The sequence below is a fragment of the Salvia splendens genome, chromosome 6 (genome assembly GCF_004379255.2).
Source record: "Salvia splendens isolate huo1 chromosome 6, SspV2, whole genome shotgun sequence".
NCBI classification, from domain to species: domain Eukaryota; kingdom Viridiplantae; phylum Streptophyta; class Magnoliopsida; order Lamiales; family Lamiaceae; genus Salvia; species Salvia splendens.
This window is the reverse complement of record NC_056037.1, coordinates 2,676,045-2,697,119: the sequence shown is the minus strand read 5'-3', so window position 1 is coordinate 2,697,119 and position 21,075 is coordinate 2,676,045. Positions and strand designations below refer to the sequence as shown.

At 35.1% G+C, this 21,075-nt stretch overlaps 3 protein-coding genes across 5 annotated transcripts; all 3 read right to left on the bottom strand.

Moving 5' to 3' along the window:
* Positions 1–769: 769 nt before the first annotated feature.
* On the bottom strand, positions 770–3,614 carry LOC121809734 (DNA-directed RNA polymerase III subunit RPC5-like). Its single transcript, XM_042210507.1, has 10 exons — positions 3,216–3,614; positions 3,051–3,125; positions 2,870–2,977; positions 2,699–2,773; positions 2,449–2,613; positions 2,119–2,154; positions 1,823–1,929; positions 1,666–1,737; positions 1,449–1,500; positions 770–1,343 (listed from the first exon to the last, which is right to left on the bottom strand). Exons 1-10 carry the CDS (start codon positions 3,549–3,551, stop codon positions 897–899), a joined length of 1,473 nt encoding a protein of 490 aa, XP_042066441.1. The 5' UTR covers positions 3,552–3,614; the 3' UTR covers positions 770–896.
* A 1,209-nt stretch (positions 3,615–4,823) lies between these two features.
* On the bottom strand, positions 4,824–8,948 carry LOC121807209 (putative late blight resistance protein homolog R1A-10). Of its 3 annotated transcripts, XM_042207425.1 has the most exons (4): positions 8,353–8,948; positions 6,339–7,320; positions 5,120–6,215; positions 4,824–5,036 (listed from the first exon to the last, which is right to left on the bottom strand). In XM_042207425.1, the coding sequence occupies exons 1-4, from the start codon at positions 8,809–8,811 to the stop codon at positions 5,021–5,023; spliced, it is 2,553 nt and encodes an 850-aa protein (XP_042063359.1). In that variant the 5' UTR covers positions 8,812–8,948; the 3' UTR covers positions 4,824–5,020. The 3 variants fall into 3 exon arrangements, with proteins under 3 accessions (XP_042063359.1, XP_042063358.1, XP_042063357.1); XM_042207424.1 differs by having other exon boundaries at positions 4,824–5,040; positions 5,120–7,320; positions 8,353–8,947; XM_042207423.1 differs by having other exon boundaries at positions 5,120–7,320; positions 8,353–8,947.
* A 1,993-nt stretch (positions 8,949–10,941) lies between these two features.
* Positions 10,942–14,477, bottom strand: LOC121808491 (putative late blight resistance protein homolog R1A-10). Its single transcript, XM_042209018.1, has 3 exons — positions 13,946–14,477; positions 11,258–13,458; positions 10,942–11,163 (listed from the first exon to the last, which is right to left on the bottom strand). Exons 1-3 carry the CDS (start codon positions 14,375–14,377, stop codon positions 11,151–11,153), a joined length of 2,646 nt encoding a protein of 881 aa, XP_042064952.1. The 5' UTR covers positions 14,378–14,477; the 3' UTR covers positions 10,942–11,150.
* Between the last annotated feature and the right edge of the window lie 6,598 nt (positions 14,478–21,075).

The window sequence follows — 21,075 nt, the reverse complement described above, 5'->3', positions numbered from 1 at the left end:
GCCGTAGTTGACTCGCTATTGTTGTTTGGACGGATGTCATTGTCATCCAAATTAAAGTAATAATTAATAAAGTTTTTTGACAATATTAATGGATCGACCAGATGTGACTAGTATGTTTTAATTTTATAACAAATGTTAAAATTAGAAGGTGTTGATATTTTTTAAGTGTAATTGTCCCTCTAGTGACGCTTAAAAGTTTAACACAATAAAGTTTTAGTAATTTCAAATTTGACGACAGAGAAACTTCTAGTATAATTAAAAAGGTATATTTAAATATTTTACATGACATCTCCCGTATTCTCCACAATCCTCTATTTTTATTTATGGAAATGGTTTATACATGCGTTCTTGATTTCATATTTTATTTCACATCACAATATAATCAATTGAAACTTTGTAAAAGGAAAGAAATATAATTACTCAACTATTACCTTAAATATAATTATAGGTAATTTATAGTACATGCTAACTAATCAAACTAGTAATCGCAAAATAATAACAATTTGAGACTTAATTATATTCTAAACAAAACAGTGGCTACAATAAAACAGATTAAAACATTGATTCCCGTATGTGTGAGTTTGGCCAAGAAGTTCATCTCTTAAAAATTTATATTCATTTGCTCATAATTTTTTTTTGCTATGACTAAAAAATCAAGAGATTTCTTCACATGCAACCTTATAGTAAGTTGAAGTTCCATGGAGCTTCTAAAACAAAGAGCATATATTTAGTGTGTGTGTGTGTGTGTGAATTGGCTGAGTTCAAGTCATGGAGCGGTCTTTAAATTTAATTCATTTGTCCATAAAAAAACGTGCATATATTTAGTTCAGAAATGTAGGAGTACTTATTAACCAATCAATCTAACACAGAAAATGATGTTAATTCTCAACAACTAACTAAGTGCCAGATTTTGGGGTCTTCACAACATGCCTCTTCTTATCTTGATCAAAACGCTTCTCCATGCAATCCCACTGTTCTTGTTGTTTCTTTACAATGGCAGGATAGAGCTCCATGAACTTAGAATCTGGAAGCTCTTTAAGTTTCCAGTGTCCAAAGGTATGTCTCTCTCTGGCCAAGTTACGCAGGAATTGCTTCACTGCTTCACTCCAACCAGCCTTTTTGTTCAGTATTTGATCATTCCTAATGATCACGTCCTTGCTAAATAGAAAAAGAACGTAATTCCTAACGTCACTGTTACCTATCTCCCTACACAATGAGGTTCTAATGATCCAAAGTCCTTGAACTAATAAAGCGACTTCCTGCAAGACTGCTAACACTTCTTCGATGGGCTCATCCGGAGCTAGGCGCCTCAGAGTGCCGAATCTGTGAAGCTGATGAGGGTCCTGTTCAAGAATCATCACAAAATCAATTGATGCCAAGATAAACTAGTTTTCCAAGAAGGAAGATGGTACAAGATCATGGACAGAACGGAAGAAGAGGTCACAGACCTCAAGAAGCCAAGTTTTAAACTGTTCTTTCAGTGGTTTAGCCAGCAAGGACCTGCAACAATGTCACAATGTAAGACGAACACGAGCATCATGTGTGTATGTTCACTAAATCAACTCAGCAACGTGAAATAAAGCGAACTTTATGTGACTTAGGCATGCTAACAAATTGGATTAAGTGTATGTCGGCAATAGAAAAACCAAATACGGATCAGGCTACCTTTTTTGAGGAACTTTGGACCTCAAACCGCCACCAGAAATGCCAGGGCACAAGCTATTCAGATAATTATCCCTTCAAACAACGAAAAGAAATCAGAAACCATGAAATTGTGAATATATGAACCTAAACATTAAGAAAAATGGGTACATAAACATACAAACTCATGGATAATGAAATCTCTGAGCCTTTTCGTTCCATCATTTTCTGAAGATATCCTGCTGTTATGTCACTCATCGTGTTATGGTACTTCAGCTGAATCCAGCTCTGACGAGGAAACAAAGAACAATTATTAAAGTAGGCATAAACAGTTCCAAACCATTTGACTTCCTCAGCATGCCCTTGCCACAAACTATAGAATTAATGCATTGATTGAAGAAGACAGATGTTCAGACCCTTCTGCAAGGATGGTGGCTTTATATCATTATAGAGAATGGGAGGTAAACAATTGCATACCTCTTCTACACTGCCATTGGTCTGCTCCGGAGCTTTCTGCAATTCAGTGGGTAGCTAAAATCAATAAAAGTTAAATGTAACATAAGCAATCTAGGAATACAAATAATAGACAAAAACGAGAAGGATCTCACAAGGATCTCCGCTTGGACCAATACAAGTATACAACAATATTTTGTCATGTTAACTTAACAAGAAACCGAAAATAAGATGAGTATAAAACCTATCATCAATCGCTGTAATCATATGACTTAAAAGAGACAAAACGAAGAGATGCAGATAAAGATGAGTAATCTGTATAAACTATGTATATATCAAAGAAAGAAACGTAACCAGTTTCTTTGACGTCCCAGAAGGTTTTGCTTCCTGCGGTTTTTCTAACTTCACCACATCCTCAACATTCTTGGACACGGCAGTCTTCTTCTTAGATTCCACCACACTAATATGATGCATCAAAGGTCGAAGCTGTACAGCTGCATGAATACGATTTAAGTGTAACTGCACAACAGGAAAAATCCAAATGAGCAACTCTTCCAGCATTCAAGGAGATCAGATTAACAAACATTAAATCAACGGGACGTGCCTTATTTCCAGTAAGCTCAGCAATTGTGTATCCATTTGTTTGAGTTCGGTGTGGAATCCATGATGTTGCAATAGTCTAGCAAGAGAGGAAAATATAAGGATATGATGTAAACAGTAACTTTCTCAAGAAAGCAATAACAATGACAAACTTTTAAACATAAAATTAGAAAACCTGTTTCTTCATCTGGATTTGGGGATCAGCATCATTATCATAATTTGCGGAGTCAACATCAATGGCTAAATCAATTTCCACTTCTCTACTTGCTTGCTTCACTCTCACCTAAAATATTTCACAAATTTAGGCAATATTACAAACATTACCAATTCAGTCATTTATAGAAAGTTTTGCAAACCTCTTGGCATCTACCATCCAAATCCAATTCATACGGTCTCCATGGCTGCCTAAGTGGATATTGAAGCAGATATAACTAAGGAATAAAAATCGATAATGCACAATCATTAGAATTCCATCGTCAATGCAAAGTTCATCAAAAAGAAGAACAATCACGGCTAATTACCTGTGTCTCGATATCAATCGAAGGAGAAAAATAGACATCGAATTCTCGAACAACTTCATCTTCATCTCCATCTCTGAATTCAGTATCCTCTGGTTCATCATCCACCTCCATTTTTGCTGCACCGTTATCGTCGTGTTCGGGCTTTATATAGGGCTTGATATCGGGCTTGACGTCGAGTTCTTCCTTCTTGGGCGGCGGCAGTGACAAAGATGCCGATGAAGATGGAGGTTCCGCTTTCGGCTTGGGTTTGGGTTGGAATTTCGCTCCCTTAGGCGCGAAGCGAGAAGCCCGGGTCGAGGCCTGCTTCGGGCCGTCGTCGAGATCGTCCAAATCCATGTCGATCGACAGCAACAAGTTTTGTGCAGTATAAGTTCGACAAAATGCGGAATGGTGGTGAAGGTTTAGGGTTTAACTGATCTTAAAATCTCCTAAATATTCTACTCCACTATTTAAACAAATTCAAAAATATAGAACCAACATATCTAATTGGATACATAAATAATTACTAGTAGTAGTGGTATTTAATTTGAATAGCCATGGTTTAATTTTTTCAATATGGATTAATAAATCAACATAATTGTATATATGGGGTAATTTTGTTATATTTATTAATTTTTCAAAGTTTAGATATTAATCCATTTTTTGTATTTTTTAATTTACATATTTACCCTATTCACAAAAGAGAATATTTCCAATTCAAATTCCATAAAAATGAAAAGCTTTTCTTTAATAAAAAGATACGAGTGCAAAGGATAACTTTTATGTGATCTTTAGTACACAATGGCATTTCTTTTCATTTATATACACGGCCGCATAGCATTTAGTTCACAATATGTACAAAAATTATTACTAGTATAATTAATTTTGCATACTTACCTAAAGTTCATTTTTACCCCTTTACTCAAATACATGAATGAAAAGAACAATTTGAACAATCAAATAAAAATAAATAGAAAAAACGAATCTAAGAGGTCCAGTACATTTTATTCATTAGGTCCTGCAAACCTATTTTATTAGGTCTTTGTATCACTCCCAATTCATTTTGATTATGTTCTTTTAATTATTTTTTTAAAGTACAGTCTCATATAAATGGATAATTTCATTTTTTGTAAGTACTTTTCCATCTAACGTGATATGAGTAAAAATACTTCAATCATATGATTTTATAAGTGTCTCGTACATTAGTAATTATATATTAAAATACATGTCATCTAAAGATGTGTTGTTTTTATTAGACGGGCCCGGGATTATGACAAAATCCAATATGATGATTGATGTAAACGTAAAATGAAGTTATTTTGTTCGAATAATGTGGTTTTGTGCCACATCAGTTTTGATATGTGGGACAATTGTTGAAAGATAATTTTATTTTCCAACTTATAAAATTATGGAAATGATTAAAAGTAAAAGAAATTAGTATTAAAATGACAATTAGCTCATTAGAAGACTAAGATGAATAATTAGGCAAAGTGAGTTATTACTTATTTGTATAACACGTTTGTTTCTTGTGCAGTTGTGCTATATACTAGTAATGGACTTGAAAACGACTGAGGACCACACTAGTTGCAAATGTGCAAGTGAAACAGATTAGACACAAACAAACAAACAAACAAACAAACAAACGATGATTATTAACGGTGAAAGTAGAATGTTTTTGAGTAACCACACCACAGAAATGCATTGTTTAAATATGGAAATGTAACAAATGACGTCTTTCATCTTGAATTGGAAAATACAGTAATTTATTCGAACAAAGCGCAAGACCAATCACACCATCATCAGTATTGCTGAACTTGATTTTCATTTCATGCTGCTTCATGCCTGCCTGCACAGATGAACAAGTCGTTTCCAATGAAATCCAGACATTTGACAAATGTTTTTTTTTAGTAAAATTCCAAACTCACCTCATCAATGCTGCTGCAACCGGACCAACGATGAGTTTAAGAGGCACCTCATTTTTGCTAGGGCGCGGTTGCTTCTGTTGCTCTTCAATCTTCACGGCAGACTGAACCAAATCAGAACGAACATTCTCTATTTCCAATGTCTCCAGATTCGTTCCAAGACACTCTGGGATTGCTTGGAGGTTTTCACATTTTTTAACCACGAGAAACCTGAGATTAGGACAAGCCCCGGGCATGGCCTTCCACCGAAACAAATCTGCTTGCACAATCAGCAGGAGTTGGAGATTTAGAAAGGTGTCACTGCCAAGATTCCAGGTCACTCCAACAAATGCATTGTCTTTTAGCTTAAGGGCCTCGAGGGTCTTGATCATGGCCAACGTGGAGATGTGCTTCCATTCGAGGGATGTATTCATTAGTGTCAGCCTCTTGAGATTTGGCGGGAAACGGCTTCGGAGGGGACGACCACACAACATATCTTCAGATGGCTGTTCATAAAGCTTCAGATTTTGGAGATGATGCAATTTTTGTAGGAAGTTATTTTCAAAAATGGAGGCCAGTTTCCCAGAAATCCCCAAGCTCTTGAGGTTTACAGCCTTTTTGGAGACAACATCAGTGCAAGATCCGGGTGCCAATCTCTTCAACGTATGAAGGTTCTGCCCTGCTTCGCCATCAGATTTAGTACTATCTAGGAAAATAGCTGCACTCGTCTTGAGATACCTCAGCCGCACCATTCTCCACAAATCTGCTTTCATCGTAATGGAAGGAGACTTGGTCTCAACTACAAGAGATTGTAGGTTCCATAGCTGGGTGATTGACCCGGGAATAGCTTTGAGAGTTTCAATATATAAGGTGAGGTACCTAAGATGGACTAGCTTGACAACATTTCCAGGAAACTGTTCCAATTCGATGCACTTAAACTCCAGAATCCTAAGCTTTCTGAATCCGTCTGGTATAACTGCTAGATACTTCGACTCCAGCTTGACAGACCTCTCGTAGAAACACAAAAACGAACGAACATGGGGACCAGATGGGTTTTTAGACAGGAAGGTAGACAGATCTGAGCGGAAACAAAGACGGCGAGACTTTTGTAGCTGAGAACCTGAAGGTTCAAGTTCCCCAATATCAGATGATGGTATAACCTCATCACATAAATTCTCGTCTTTAATTATGGATATGCAGAATGCACGTATCATATCATGAACACGACATGTTTTAACTTTACCCATGTGATTGGTTTTCTCGACTTTGAGCAAGTTCCTGCTGATGAGATCATTCATATTCTCCTCCGCACTTTCCTCAATGCTTCTCCCTCTTCTGGGCAGTACAAATCCTTCAGAAATCCATAGCCCACACAACATCTTAGCTGGAATCTCATAATCCTCTGGAAATACACCCAAGAAAACAAAGCACTCTCTCAAGTCATCAGGCAATATGTGGTAGCTCAACTCCACCACTTGTGTTATATGTTTTGCTCTGTGCTGTAAGGCTTCACTCACACTTTGAGCTATCGTCGTCCACTCTTGCTCAACTGTGAATCGATAATTCAGGAGTTTGGTCTTAAGAATACCTCCGATGAGAACTATCATCAGTGGCACTCCATCACACTTGTTGGCTATTTGTTCCCCAATGGCCTTCAAATTTTCTGGACACTTATTCAAATCTCCAAACACCTCATGTTGGAGGAGCTCCCAACTCTTATCCAAAGCTAGGAGATTGAGATAGTGTGGAGTTGTAAAAACTTTAGATTCTTCGCCAACGGCTTTCTCTCGGGTGGTAATGAGGACTTTACCCTCCACATTGTCTGATGGAAGAACTGCCTGGATCTTTTTCCATGCATCAACACTCCATACATCATCCAACACTAACAAGAACTTCTCATTCTTCAAACACGAGTGAACTGTTTGAGCCAGCTCGTCATCATTGAGACTCGAGGTGTCATGAGTCGAGCTGAACTTCTTGAGGATTTGGAGGAACACGTCCTTGCTGTTGAACACTTGAGAGATTGAAACCCAAATGCGAATGTGAAAATGAGTACAGATGGACTTGTTCTGATAAATCTTCCATGCCAAGGTTGTCTTCCCCTGACCAGGTATGCCCACGATGGACATAACGTCAAGCTTGTCTCTACTTTGCGTGAGATGATCAATTATTTCAGCTTCCTCCGCATCAAAACCTATTACTCTGTTTTGACTGATTAGTGTATCCTGCGTGATTGCACGACCATGTCACTATAAAAACATTGATGTAGATAGAAAAACATTAACAAATATATAATTAAGAAGTTGCTAATCGATATGTGCCTAGAAAAGCATTAAGAAAACAATTTTAAACATTAAAAAAAGGGGTATTCGCGCCACGCCTTTAATATTATGAAACTTTTCAAAAATTTGTTTTTACCCACGAACTTTGAACTTGACATATATAATAATATCACGAATTTAAATATTTGCTGAATTTTTAACAATTTCTGACTACATTAAAATAGGATGAATAATCATATCTAACTTCAAGGGACTTTGTAATCACGATGCTATCATTTTACAGCAGTAACCATGTGCTTATGTGCTTATGTGATGTAATCACAAATGAAATATAGCCGGATTTTGTAGCTGGTGGTGAGAAAAATTCAATAATTATTTAAATTCGTAATATTATATGTCAAGTTCAAAAGTTAATATGAAAAAACAAATTTCTTAAAATTAGACATCAATAACTCTTAAACAAAATTAATAATTTTATTTCAAAATAGTGATCTTCTCCATTCGTTTATACTACACTACTATATAAACTAATACACCGTGAGATGTGTGAGGTGATGAGTTGTCAACTGGAGCTCAAGTCTATCAGTTTAATAAAATGACCTTGGCTGAATTTATTGGTAAAAGTATATTTCAATTGGGCCAAATTTCAATCCTAGGCCCATCAAAAGTCTGATCCAAGCACAATATGGACTAGCCCAACCAGTGAAACTAACTGGACATGAGCTGGAGTTTTTGGTTAAAATAAGATCCAACAAGGCCAATTTTCAAATCCTAACCCAAATTCATTAGTTTTATATTTAAATAAATATCAATTTTGATAAATGTGAATTTGGTTCAAAATATTTTTTTTTTATCACTGTTTGTTAATTAATCTGTGCACAAACTAATACTCACTACACCAAATTTGAGGACTGCGAATAAAATTGAAAATTAAAAAGAAAAAAAGAAGAGAGTGAGTATATATGTAAATGTTACCCTTGTTGACATGTCAGTGGATGGTTCGTCCGCAATCCTGGCTCCATCGGCAATAATCCTCATGATAGCAAACTTCTCAGCATCCTTATACAACGGCGCCAGTTTTTGTTCTATAAGGGCTCTGACCTCCTTGGCTAGGGCTAGACCGGCACTATTATTAGTATCAGTGAGACAGCCTAGTATGGGGTGGTTCCTGGCCTTGAGTTGGATAGCTTTAGTCAGGCAAGTGTCGATGGTGTCCTCCACCTCGTACACCACAACCCTGATCCGCCTCTTCAATAATTTCAACATTTCATCCTTCTTCTTGTTCTTCGCCATCTGCTTCAGGAAGGCCTTTAGTAAATCCAGGTCGTGGTTCAGCTGCTCGAACTCGCTCTCCGCTTCGCCGATCAGATCTGCGTACGCCACCACCACCTCCTTCAGCTGCTCCAGCAGGAATGTCACTGCCGCCTCCGCCATCTCAATCTAATCTCCTCCGACTGAGAGAGAGAGCCAGCCAGAGACTGATGAAATGAGTTGTTACTTTGATATGGTCGTCTTATTTTAATCTAAACTTCACCAATTGCAATTATAAAGCGATTGGTGGTTAGTGAAATACAGAGATGGCATTTTATAATATGGTGGTTAGGCTTGATTGTTGACTTTTCAATTGTATTGCAATGATATACTACTACTGTTTCTTCTTTTTTTTTAGTTCATTTATTAAAAAAAAATCAATTTTAGAAAACTTCTTTTTATCTAATGAGCTACTAGAATTTATTTTTCACTAATACATTTTTTCTTTCCACATCTCTTTCTTATTTTTTTCAATTTTAAATTAAAACTCGTGTCGTTTCAAATAGTTTTTATTGGATGGAGTATGAGACAAAGGGAGTATAACCAAGTAAGTTTCAACAGTTGACGTTGTGTTGGCATTTTATGTTAATTTTATTTTATCATTTATTGACATTTTCTAACAGTTCATATTATAGTTTGGATTTTGTATAATATATAGATTTTGAATTTTAGTATTCAGAATATAAATGTAGAATAAATTGGGAAATACAACATATAGTTAGTAAGGATCTTTACTTTTTAATTATTTCGAGGCTTTTATATTATTTTCTCCTTCTCTTTTAACATTAATTATACGAATGAGGATATTTTTGTCTTTCGTCAGTATTAAGTCCAACACCATGCAGGTTTATATTCCCTTTTATTTAGACCTCATTTAGTGAGATTAAAATTTGTTGAGAACGACCGTGTGAGATGCCCAACAAATTTTTTGCTTCAATTATTTGCTCCTGTGATACCCTTTGTGGGGTACCTGTATTCTGTAAGAACTCCCTTGTGATTTATGCCTTAGAATTGGTGTATGCTTTATTTCTAATTTCATCGATTCTATTAGATAAGGACGAATGTGGACAAACGGTTATATTTGGGAAATTGTGAATTTTTTTATATTTTTCCAATTTTTTTTATTTTTTAAATTTTTTAAAAGAACGATCATAAAATCGGCGCCCACTCATGGGAGGCGAGTGGACGTCACCGCCCCTCCAAACCACGGGATGGGCTATCCACGGCGGGCGGCCCTTAGTGGAGAGATGCCCATCATCGACTTTGGCATGGATCCCTGGAAATCCATGGACCGACCCCATCATCTTCACCCCGTAGGAACTACGAGATCACCCCAAGGGTGCCTTCGGCATCCAGGGGTCACAGACTGACCATAGAGGGAAGCTGCATTGAGGATCGTTCGATATTTGAAGTGAACGGCAAGGCATGAAGTGCTGTTTAAGAAAAATGATCATTTAGAAATACATGGATATACTGACATAGATTAGGCTGGGAATCCAAATGACAGAAAATCCACAACCGTATATTTTACCTTCTTTGGATTAAATATGGTGACATGGAGGAGTAAAAAGTAGAACGTTGTGGAGCTCTTAAGTGCAGAAGCCGAATTCCGAGGTATTTAGAGTAGCTTGACCGAGATCCTATGGTTGAAAAGATTGATGACTAAGCTAGGACTTTAGTCAGCGAACACGAGCAAACCATTTTGTGACAATAAGGCGGCTATTTGAATCTCATAAAACTCAGTCCAACATGATCGAACAAAGCATGTGGAAATAGACCGATACTTTATCAAGAAAAAGGTTGAAACAAAAGTAGTAGATTTGTCAAATCTGAAGATTAACTGACACACATTATGACAAAAGCAACTAACTAGAAGAGTTTTCACGAAGTATTGGGCAAGTTAAATAAATCTTGTCGCTCTAACTCAAGAGAGAGTGTTAGAAATAAATCAAATCCTAGAAACACATAGATGAATGACTAATTAGGGGAATGATCGACCTTGCCTAGATTTAGAAATTTAGAATATTGCAATCCCATAATTTAGGCTTTCCCATGTATACATGTATTTCCTAAAGTGTTTAAATCCCTACAATTGATCAATGAACAGAAATTAAACCCGATTTCTTTTCTACATTTTTAAATTCCTTTTTCAGCATCAATAAAACATAGTATCTCGTTTATTCCATTCGCATCTTTCACATTAATCGCAAAATCGAAAATTTTAAAACGAAAGAAATAATTCGGGCTCTTGTATAACATTCGGCTAAACCCTTCAAAATCAATTAAAAAGGCTGGATATGAAAAGTCAGGATGTTAGACAAACGATACATCACAAAAATGCAAAGTTTAAATATGGAAATGTCACAAATGAGTCTTGAAAGTTTTTCATCACAAATGAAAACTAATTTATTCAAACTAAGTGCAATTGACCAATCACACCATCAGCATTGATGAACTTGATCTCAGACTAGTCCCCTGCACGGATGAACAGGTAGTTGGCAATGAAATCTATAGAATATCAAACCTCTTTAACGCATCACACAAACATATACCAAAATTTCAAACTCACCTCATGAATGCTGCTGCAACCGGACCAACAATGAGTTTAAGAGGCACCTCATATTTGCTAGGGGGCCGTTGCTTCCGTTGCTCTTCAATCTTCACGGCAGACTGAACTAAAGAAGGGCGAACACGCTCTATTTCCAGTTTCTCAAGTTTCGTTCCAACACACACTGGGATTTCTATGAGGTTTTCACAGATGTTAACCACGAGAAACCTGAGATTGGGAAAGGACCCCGGCGTGGCATCCCAAAGAACTAAATCTGCTTGCTCGATCAACAGGAGTTGGAGATTTTGAAAGGTGTCACTACCTAGATTCCAGGACAATCCAACAAATGCGTTGTCTTTTAGCTTAAGGGCCTCGAGGGTCTTGATCATGGCCAACGTGGAGATGTGCTTCCATTCGAAGGATGTATTCATTAGTGTCAGCCTCTTGAGATTTGGCGGGAAACAGCTTCGGAGGGGAAGACCATGCAACATATCTTCTGATGGCTGTTCATAAAGCTTCAGCTTTTCAAGATGATGCAATTTTTCTAGGAAGTTCTTTTCAAAAATGGAGTCCAGTTTCCCAGAAATCCCCAAGCTCTTGAGGTTTACAGCCTTTTTGGAGACAACATCAGTGCAAGATTCGGGTGCCAATCTCTTCAACGTGTGAAGGTTCTGCCCTGCTTCGCTATTGGATTTAATACTATCTAGGAGAATAGCTGCTCTCGTCTTGAGATACCTCAGCCGCACCATTCTCCACAAATTTGCTTTCATCGTGATTAAACGAAACTTGGTCTCAACTACAAGAGATTGTAGGTTCCATAGCTGGGTGATTGCCTCAGGAAGAGTTTCGAGAGTTTCAATATATAAGGTGAGGTACCTAAGATGGACTAGCTCGACAACCTTTCTAGGGAATTGTTCCGATATGATGCACTTGGACTCCAGAATCCTAAGCTTTCTGAATCCGTCTGGTATAACTTCTAGATGCTTCGACTCCAGCTTGACAGACCTCTCGTAGAAACACAAAAACGAACGAACATGGGGACCAGATGGGTTTTTAGACAGGAAGGTAGACAGATCTGAGCGGAAACAAAGACGACGAGACTTTTGTAGCTGAGAAGCTGAAGGTTCAAGTTCCCCGATCTCAGATGATGGTATAACCTCATCACATAAATTCTCGTCTTTAATTATGGATATGCAGAACGCACGTATCATATCATGAACACGACATGTTTTAACTTTACCCATGTGATTGGTTTTCTCGACTTTGAGCAAGTTCCTGCTGATGAGATCATTCATATTCTCCTCCGCACTTTCCTCAATGCTTCTCCCTTTTCTGGGCAGTACAAATCCTTCAGAAATCCATAGCCCACACAACATCTTAGCTGGAATCTCATAATCCTCTGGAAATACACCCAAGAAAACAAAGCACTCTCGTAAGTCATCGGGCAATCTGTGGTAGCTCAACTCCACCACTTGTGTTATATGTTTTGCGCTGTGCTGTAAGGCTTCACTCACACTTTGAGATATTGTTCGCCATTCATCCACACCTTCCGATGGAGAATCCAGGAGCTGGTCATAAAGAATGCCTCCGATCACAACTATCATCAGTGGTACTCCACCACACTTGTTGGCTATTTGTTCCCCAATGACCTTCAAATTATCTGGGCACGTATTCAAAGCTCCGAACACCTCATGTTGGAGGAGCTCCCAACTTTCCTCTGGAGTTAGGAACTTGAGATTGTGGGGATCTCTATAAACTCGAGATTTGTTTCCAATGTCTTTCTCTCGGGTGGTGATGAGGACTTTACCCTCCCCATTGTTGAATGGCAGCACTTTCTGGATCTCTTCCCATGCATCGACACTCCAGACATCATCCAAAACTAACAAGAACCGCTCATATTCCAAGCAATCACGAACTGTATGGACCAGCTCGTCATCATCGAGACTCGAGATGTCTAGAGAGGGGCTGAACATCTTGAGGATTTGGAGGAACACGTCCTTGCTGTTGAACACTTGAGAGATTGAAACCCAAATGCGAATGGGAAAATGAGTACAGATGGACTTGTTCTGATAAATCTTCCATGCCAAGGTTGTCTTCCCCTGACCAGGTATGCCCACGATGGACATAACGTCAAGCTTGTCTCTACTTTGCGTGAGATGATCAATTATATCAGCTTCCTCCGCATCAAAACCTATTACTCTGTTTTGTCTGATTGGTGTAACCTATGTGAATGTTAAAAGCATGTAATTATAAGAGCCACCACCAATTTAGATAAGGAAATAGAAAAGTATCCAGACAGAAAAGTTACAATTTATGTATACAAACACCATTTTAATTGAAAATCAGTTATGACCATCCATCAATCAAGATTTATGAACTAATCTAGTTTTGAATTAACAAAGTGGAGTAAGAAAGATTTTTATGTGATCCTCCCCATTTGTACATGTATACACAGAGACATGTGATTCTACCTTTATCAAGAAACACACCATCACATTTACTACTAATATTTTAGTTCACGTTGGTATTATTAGTTTGATTTTACAAATTTATGTATACAAAAATATTACTCCACTAGTATGTAGTTCTCATCTACTAAAAATTTTTATATGACCATAGAGTATATCTCTGTATTGTTGTTTGTTAGTAAACCAAATAGAATATTGAAAATAAAATTGAAAAAGGGATGGAATTCAATGAGTGTGTTACCCTTTTTGGCGTCTCAGTGGGTGGTTGATCCCCGCCCTTGGCTCCATCGGCAATAGCAAATTTGGCGACATCCTCAACCAAAGGAAGCACCGTTTGTTCTCTAATGGCCCTGACCTCCTTGGCAAGGTTGGCACTTTTAATGCCTATACGGTGTCGTATGAAGCTTTTAGCCTTGAGCGCCATAGCTTTGGTCAAGCAAGTGTCGATGCTGTCCTCCACCTCGTACACCGCATCCCTTATCCGCCTCTCCAGTGCTTTCAACGATTCATCCTTCTTCTTGTTCTTCGCCATCTGATTGAGGAAGTCCTTGAATGAATCAAGGTTATGTTTCAGCAGATCGAACTCTCTCTCCGCTCCGGCGATCAGATCTGCGTACGCCACCACAACCTCCCTCATCTGCTCCTGCAGGAATGCCACTGCCGCCTCCGCCATCTCAATCTAATCTCCTCCGATTGCTGAGCTTTTGAAAGAGAAGAGTTGTTGCTCAAAAGTCAATGTGATGTGCTCCTCTTATTTTTAGTTTAAACTTTACTTCACCAACTATTACATCGTAGACTTTTCGGTTGTCTCAACACTGATATTTTGGTCTAATATTTTAAGAAATTGTTATCAAAAAGTTTTTATATAAATAAAATAAGTTAATAGAATGTAAAATTCACTTGTCAAAAACAATAACAATAAAAATGAAGTGAGACTTTTAGGAGAAAAATTTTTGTCACGTGAAAATATATACACAACACAATGCCTACTTTTAGCTGAAATCATAAAGAATTTAGAAAGAAAGAGGCAATCTCCTGTATTATGGAAACTATCCCAAATTTTTGGGCATATATATAGACGTCTCATATATATACCCATGTATACACACATTAACATGTAGTAACGTCTTTTCATCGTGAACATTAATTTATCTTAAAAATGGTTATAATATTCTACCACCAATTTTTTTTGTTGAGACTGCTTTTATTTTATATATATACATAAATTAAATTTATTTATTTGATGGGATTATTTTTTTATTGATATATACATTAATTAAATTATGAACACCAAATTTTGATGCATACGATTATACAGTACAAAATTATGTGGTGAAGTATAAAAAACGAATAAATATGTACTGAAGTTATAAAATATGAATATATGGTTGTATACATGGTACTATTAGTACTATACGGGAATTATAGAAATTTTCATAAATAATCACATTTTTCCTTTAAAATCAATTTGGCCATGTATGCTCCAGCTAGCTGGAAGTGGAACCTAATATAATTTCATTTGACAAAGAAATATTAGGGAGACATATCAAATCATATTTTTAATGTGGTATACTTAAACCATGAAATTTTTTCTCGACTTTTAGTGGGGGATCAAATAAAAATAGAGTAGTAAAATAGGATTGCAATGAAGACTAAAAGTAGATTTTTCGAGCCACAAAGACTTATTACCAAATAGCATGTATTATTACACTAAACAAAATATTGCGTGGTATAGGAGGACTAGTTGAAAAGATCAATTAATTAGTAATTTAGGATCAGGGACGGATCCAGAAAATAATTATTGAAGGAGAAAAAATACACTTGAGGATATTTGAAGTATTTGAGGAGGGGCATTTAAAGAAGAAACTAATATTAATGTTTTTCTACAATATATTTTATACATAGATATGAAATTTAGAGGGAGGGCATTTGCCCCTCCGGCTTGCACATTAGATCCGTCCCTGTTTAGGATAATCAATAAGGTTATTAGTACCTCTAGTTTTGTGAACATATTTTATGGTCTATGAACTTTGTCAAATTATCATTTTAGGTTCGTGAATTATGAAAATATCATCTGAGGTCTATCAATTATGAGTTCATATCAATCGAAATATTTTTTTACTATTTCCAAGTTTTTTGGACGAAAATACCTTCAATACCTTGAAGAGTATATATATTTTAGATAAACTTATCACATACTCATATTTTTTATAAATATCTTTAATACTATATTTTTGACGAATTTTCTACATTTAATTTGACCTTCAATATTACTCCACTTAATTTTGTGACATGCATGATGTGACATTAATTTTTACGAGTATTCATACCTCAAAAATATTTTAAAATTTTTTAATTGTAAAAAGTTGAAGGACTTTTCTTGCTAGTCACAAATTTAAGTGATAATATTGAAGGTCAAATTATATGTAGAAAATTCATCAAAAATATATACTAAAGATATTTATAAAAAAAACATGAGTATCGATAAGTTTATCAAAAATATATACCATTCAAGGTATTGAGGGTATTTTCGTCCGAATTTTTTTTGAAAATAAATCGATTGATATTAGTTTATAGTTGGCGCTGACAGAGCTTAAATCATTTTCAAAGTGCCTAAAATAATAATTTACAGAGTTCTACTAAAAAATTATATCCCCTCTATTTTTAATTTCGTGGGGCTGTTACACGTAAAGGTACTTTTTCACTTTCTATAAAAGAATATATTCCCTCTATTTTTAATATGGTGGGGGTTGGTACACGTAAATGTACATCTTCACGGTCTATAAAAAACCAATAATTGAGGAAAGGAATCTATAAATATATAAAGTCACAATTGTGGAAGAGGTAAGTGAAAAAAATCTTTGCGGAAGGGGTCAAAAAGTTGAAAAGAATCTCAAAGAGAAATACACGAAATATTATAAAGTCTAAAAAGGTAAAGAAAGATCATTTTCAAAGAAATAGTATTGAAATTATGTATTTATAATAAACTAATTTCCACTATAATTCTATGAAAAGAAATTCATTATACTAACCTAACCCCTTTTAATTGGGTATTATCAACTGGAAGAATAGCTAGAACAATTACCACCATGACAGGTTTTAGAATAAAATCATCCATCATGCAAGGTAAGTTCAAAAATCAATAACCCCACAAGAAAAAAGATTATTTGGAAGAAAACAAGGATGAAACAAGAATTTTTCAAATTGAAAAACTATAATGTACTGTATATCTGAATGAAAATTAAATGACAATATAAAATTTAAAAAAATCAACTTTGAATAAAGGGCAGAGCTATTGAGAGTGATAAGATTTGTTTACCCTGATCGACTGCGAATGAAATGTAAATCTTGGTATATACAGTTTAGTGACATGCACAAATAAATTGTTGATAAAAAACCAGTAGAAACATAGTAAGAGCATCCGCAGCGGTGAGCAGCATGCTCACCGCCGTCCTTGCCGCTGGCAAGGACGAAGCTCGTCCGTTGATGCGCCCTGCCGCTGGCAGGGTGGTGCTCTTAGCTAAGAGCACGTCCGTGCCAGCGGCAAGAGCACGAGGTGGCGACGTGGCAGCTTCTGATTGGCCCGTTGATTTATCATTTATTATTATTATTTTTTTAATAAAATCGAAAAAATCTGAAAAATTCAAAATTAATAAAAAAAATATTTTCTCACTTCCTAATAAAATATATCCATTTTTTCCACACTTTTAATTTATTTTTTTTTCATTATTTTTACCCCAAAATTCATACTTTCATCTATAAATACTCTCATTTCAAACACAAAAAATGACACTATACTAAACAACTCTCTAAATCTCAATTTTTATGAGTTTAATTATGTAATTTTTAATTTTTAGGAGTTTAATTATGTAATTTTTAATTTTTAGGATTTTAATTATGTAATTTTTTATTTTTAGGATTTTAATTATGTAATTTTTAATTTTATTTATAATTTGTAATATTTATTGTGGTTTTTAAATGAATTTTAATATTATGGAAATGTTTTTGTTTAATTGAATTTTATATTAATTGTGCTCGTCCTTGCGGAAGAGCACAGTTGTGGGTATTGTGCTCTTGCCAGAGAGCAGGCATGAATAGTACCGCCCGGGCCCACAACCGTGCCGCTGGCAAGAGCACGGTTGTGGATGCTCTAAAGATTATCAAAAAGATTATGAAAATCAAGAGAAATATGAAAAAAAAAATTGGGTCTAATTCCTACAAAATTACAGCACAATTTATTGTGCAGGGCTTGATTGAAACTCCAAATAATAAAAGACCTGAGTTGAATGAAACAAAATCAATAGATATACAGATCAAATTGTATATTTAAAAATTAATTTAATGATCGAGATGGCCCATAGATCTACTTTTAATCGGTATTAGTTGCCAAGTTCCATAAAAATACATTTTCTTTTGATTCCAAATATATCAATATAGTAGAATCCCAAATAGATGAAATACAATGAAATGATAAATAATATCCTAATTAAACGAAAAGCAATTCAATATATAAAAAGTAAGTAATTAACTTTTAGATCTATGTTTGTGGGCATTGAATGTGTAAAAATTGATAAGGACTTAATATATAAAACTGAAATAGAATGGAACGATTGAATATACAAATTGTATGACGATGAGTGTGTGTGTATAAGGCTCCGTGTGTGTGTATAAGGCTCCGGAGAGGATTTGGGAGGCGCTTTTTCCTCATAACTCTATAAAGAAATAAACTTGGTATATATACTTGCCACGTGGGCTGGTGGGTTTTCTAACAAAGCCCAAATAAGGGTGGGTAAATAACGAAAGCCAATTTACTTATGTACATGAAAAAAAATGTACTTTTTATCTTTTATATTGACTGTTTTAGTGAAAGAAAAATGAAGGTAGTGGACTTATTCTATTTATTTATTTCTTTCTTTACTTCTCAATAAATTTAATATGAATATATATTGATCCACACTACTTGAATGAAATTACATGATTCCATGAAGTACTTATCATTTCTAACTAATCTACACTAAATTTTGATTAAACAATACGAGTACTATTAATTAAAATTAAGTCTACAAAAATACATTTTAGTCCACATAAAATATCACTTTTACACGATTGACTATCTATATTTAAATATTAAATTTATTTCATCTACAAAAATATTTTATTTGCAGTACTAAAATAGAAAAAAATCATTTGGGAAAATATATTTTGATTTTTTGATTTTTATATAATTTTATGGCTCACAAGTATAGAATGTATAATTTGCAATTAGTTTTTAATACATTAATGTATATCATACTTGAATATTTCAATGATATTTTTTTTACTTTTTTTATGACAAAAATATAATTATTTTATTAGTTGTAACTTTATGTATAAACTGAAAGCTACATATAATAAACATATGCTAAAAAGTTTGCTTATCGCAATTTTTATTGAAAATATTATTAAACTTATGTATATCAGAAATAACTATTTTAAAAAATAAATAAATATGAGTTTTAATAAAGTATTAGCATATAAATGAGATATGTCTTATTCTAATTAACATATTTACTGAAATGGAAACATAATTGTTTCTACTTTATAGTATGTTTTACTTTATTCCTCATGTACTCAACTCACAAAATAAAAACGTGTAAAATACTATGCCGAACGGGAAATGCTTCACTTACAATGAGAAGAGGGAAATACATTTTTTAAAGTGTACATAAGATATAAGTTTTTATTTCTATTGACTTATTTATAATTTGTAGAAGTATTCATTAAAAGAAAATCATATGTCTCGTGCATAGCACGAGTGTTAATAGTTAATACTGGTAAATAAAACGCACAAGCCCTGCATTGGCTGATATCTATATAAATGGTTTCACAAATTGCCAAAGTTTAAGTGGCAAGCCATGTATACTTTCTCTTGATTTTTCTGGATTAATTGCAGATCATATTTCTAACTTAAAAAAAAACTAAATTTAATGTTATAATAATGTTTCAATATGTAGATTTGCGGGGTAAATACACAACATATACAAAATGTTTCACATTTATTTCATATTAGTACAAAAGGTTTGAAGTTTACATAAATCATACACAAAGTTTCATTTGTGTTTTAATTTCGTACATTCCGTTATTTTTGTTTGGATGTCATTAACTCATGTTTCATAGTGGTTTCATGTTGATACAAAAATATTAATCATTATTTCATATTGTTACAAAAAATATCATTATTGTTTTATGATTTATTCCTTCAAATTTGAGAGGATCATCAACAATATCGAAGCCAACCTCGTAAATGAGAGGTGTCACAGTAGACAACGGCAAGAGACATGTGGGATGGTCTCGCCATCACTTATTGGAGTGGGATCGACCCAGTGCAAGTGTTCCACCTACATAGAAGAACTCCAAAATTCAGGGAATAATCCAAAGAACTGCTAGGCACCACACCCTGAGGTTAATTTAAAAATTGTTTAAGCATGATTTAGATCAATCTAAGAATGCTAAATAATTCAAAACAGAAAAACAGGATGTCTTGCTCACAATAACACCTTACTCAAAAATCAATTCATGCTTTGACCTCAATTCCTTTATTCAAGTAAGTGTTCAGTTTCATCAACCTTGTTTTCTATAGCTTCTTCACTCACCTTTCTTCAGTCAAAACAAATACCTAACCGGACATCACAACATATGACTTGATATTTACTCCAACAAACTATATTAATACTAATACAAGTTAGAACTTAATAAGGATCCATTTTAATGCATGAATCCAGGTTTTAATCTTTATCCAACCAGTTCCACTTGAACCATAATTATTCATATCCAATTATACCAATATGACCTCATCTCAAGTAATTAAACAAGAATCACCAACATCCTGATCGTAGTGTAAAAAATCATGGATTAAATATGCCCGGTCAATGGATTTTGACCAAATAATAAATGTGACGAGACATTTAATTTTGTGAAATTAAATGACATAGCGTCGATCTACATTTTACGTAGGTAAATGTAGTATATTCACTTTCTCAAATCCGATTTCCGGTGAGTGAGAAATAGTGGATTAAAGTTGGGCATAATTAGCTTTTAATTAAAGCTTGGAGATGGAGCTTAGGGAATAATTAACTAGTGTTAATTATCCCACATTGGAGGATTAACACATCTTTAATGTGTATAAATTAAGTGACTTTATGTTACTTAATAATTATAGTGGACCAAGATGGGTGAAAGAGCCCACACGCGCGCACACGCGCGCGCCGCCGCCGCCCGCCCGCCCGAGCCCGAGCCCGTGCCCGTGCTCGTGCTCGTGGTCGCGGGCCCGAGCCCGATCCCGAGCCCGATCCCGATCTCGATCCCGATCTCGATCCCGATCCCGATCCCGAT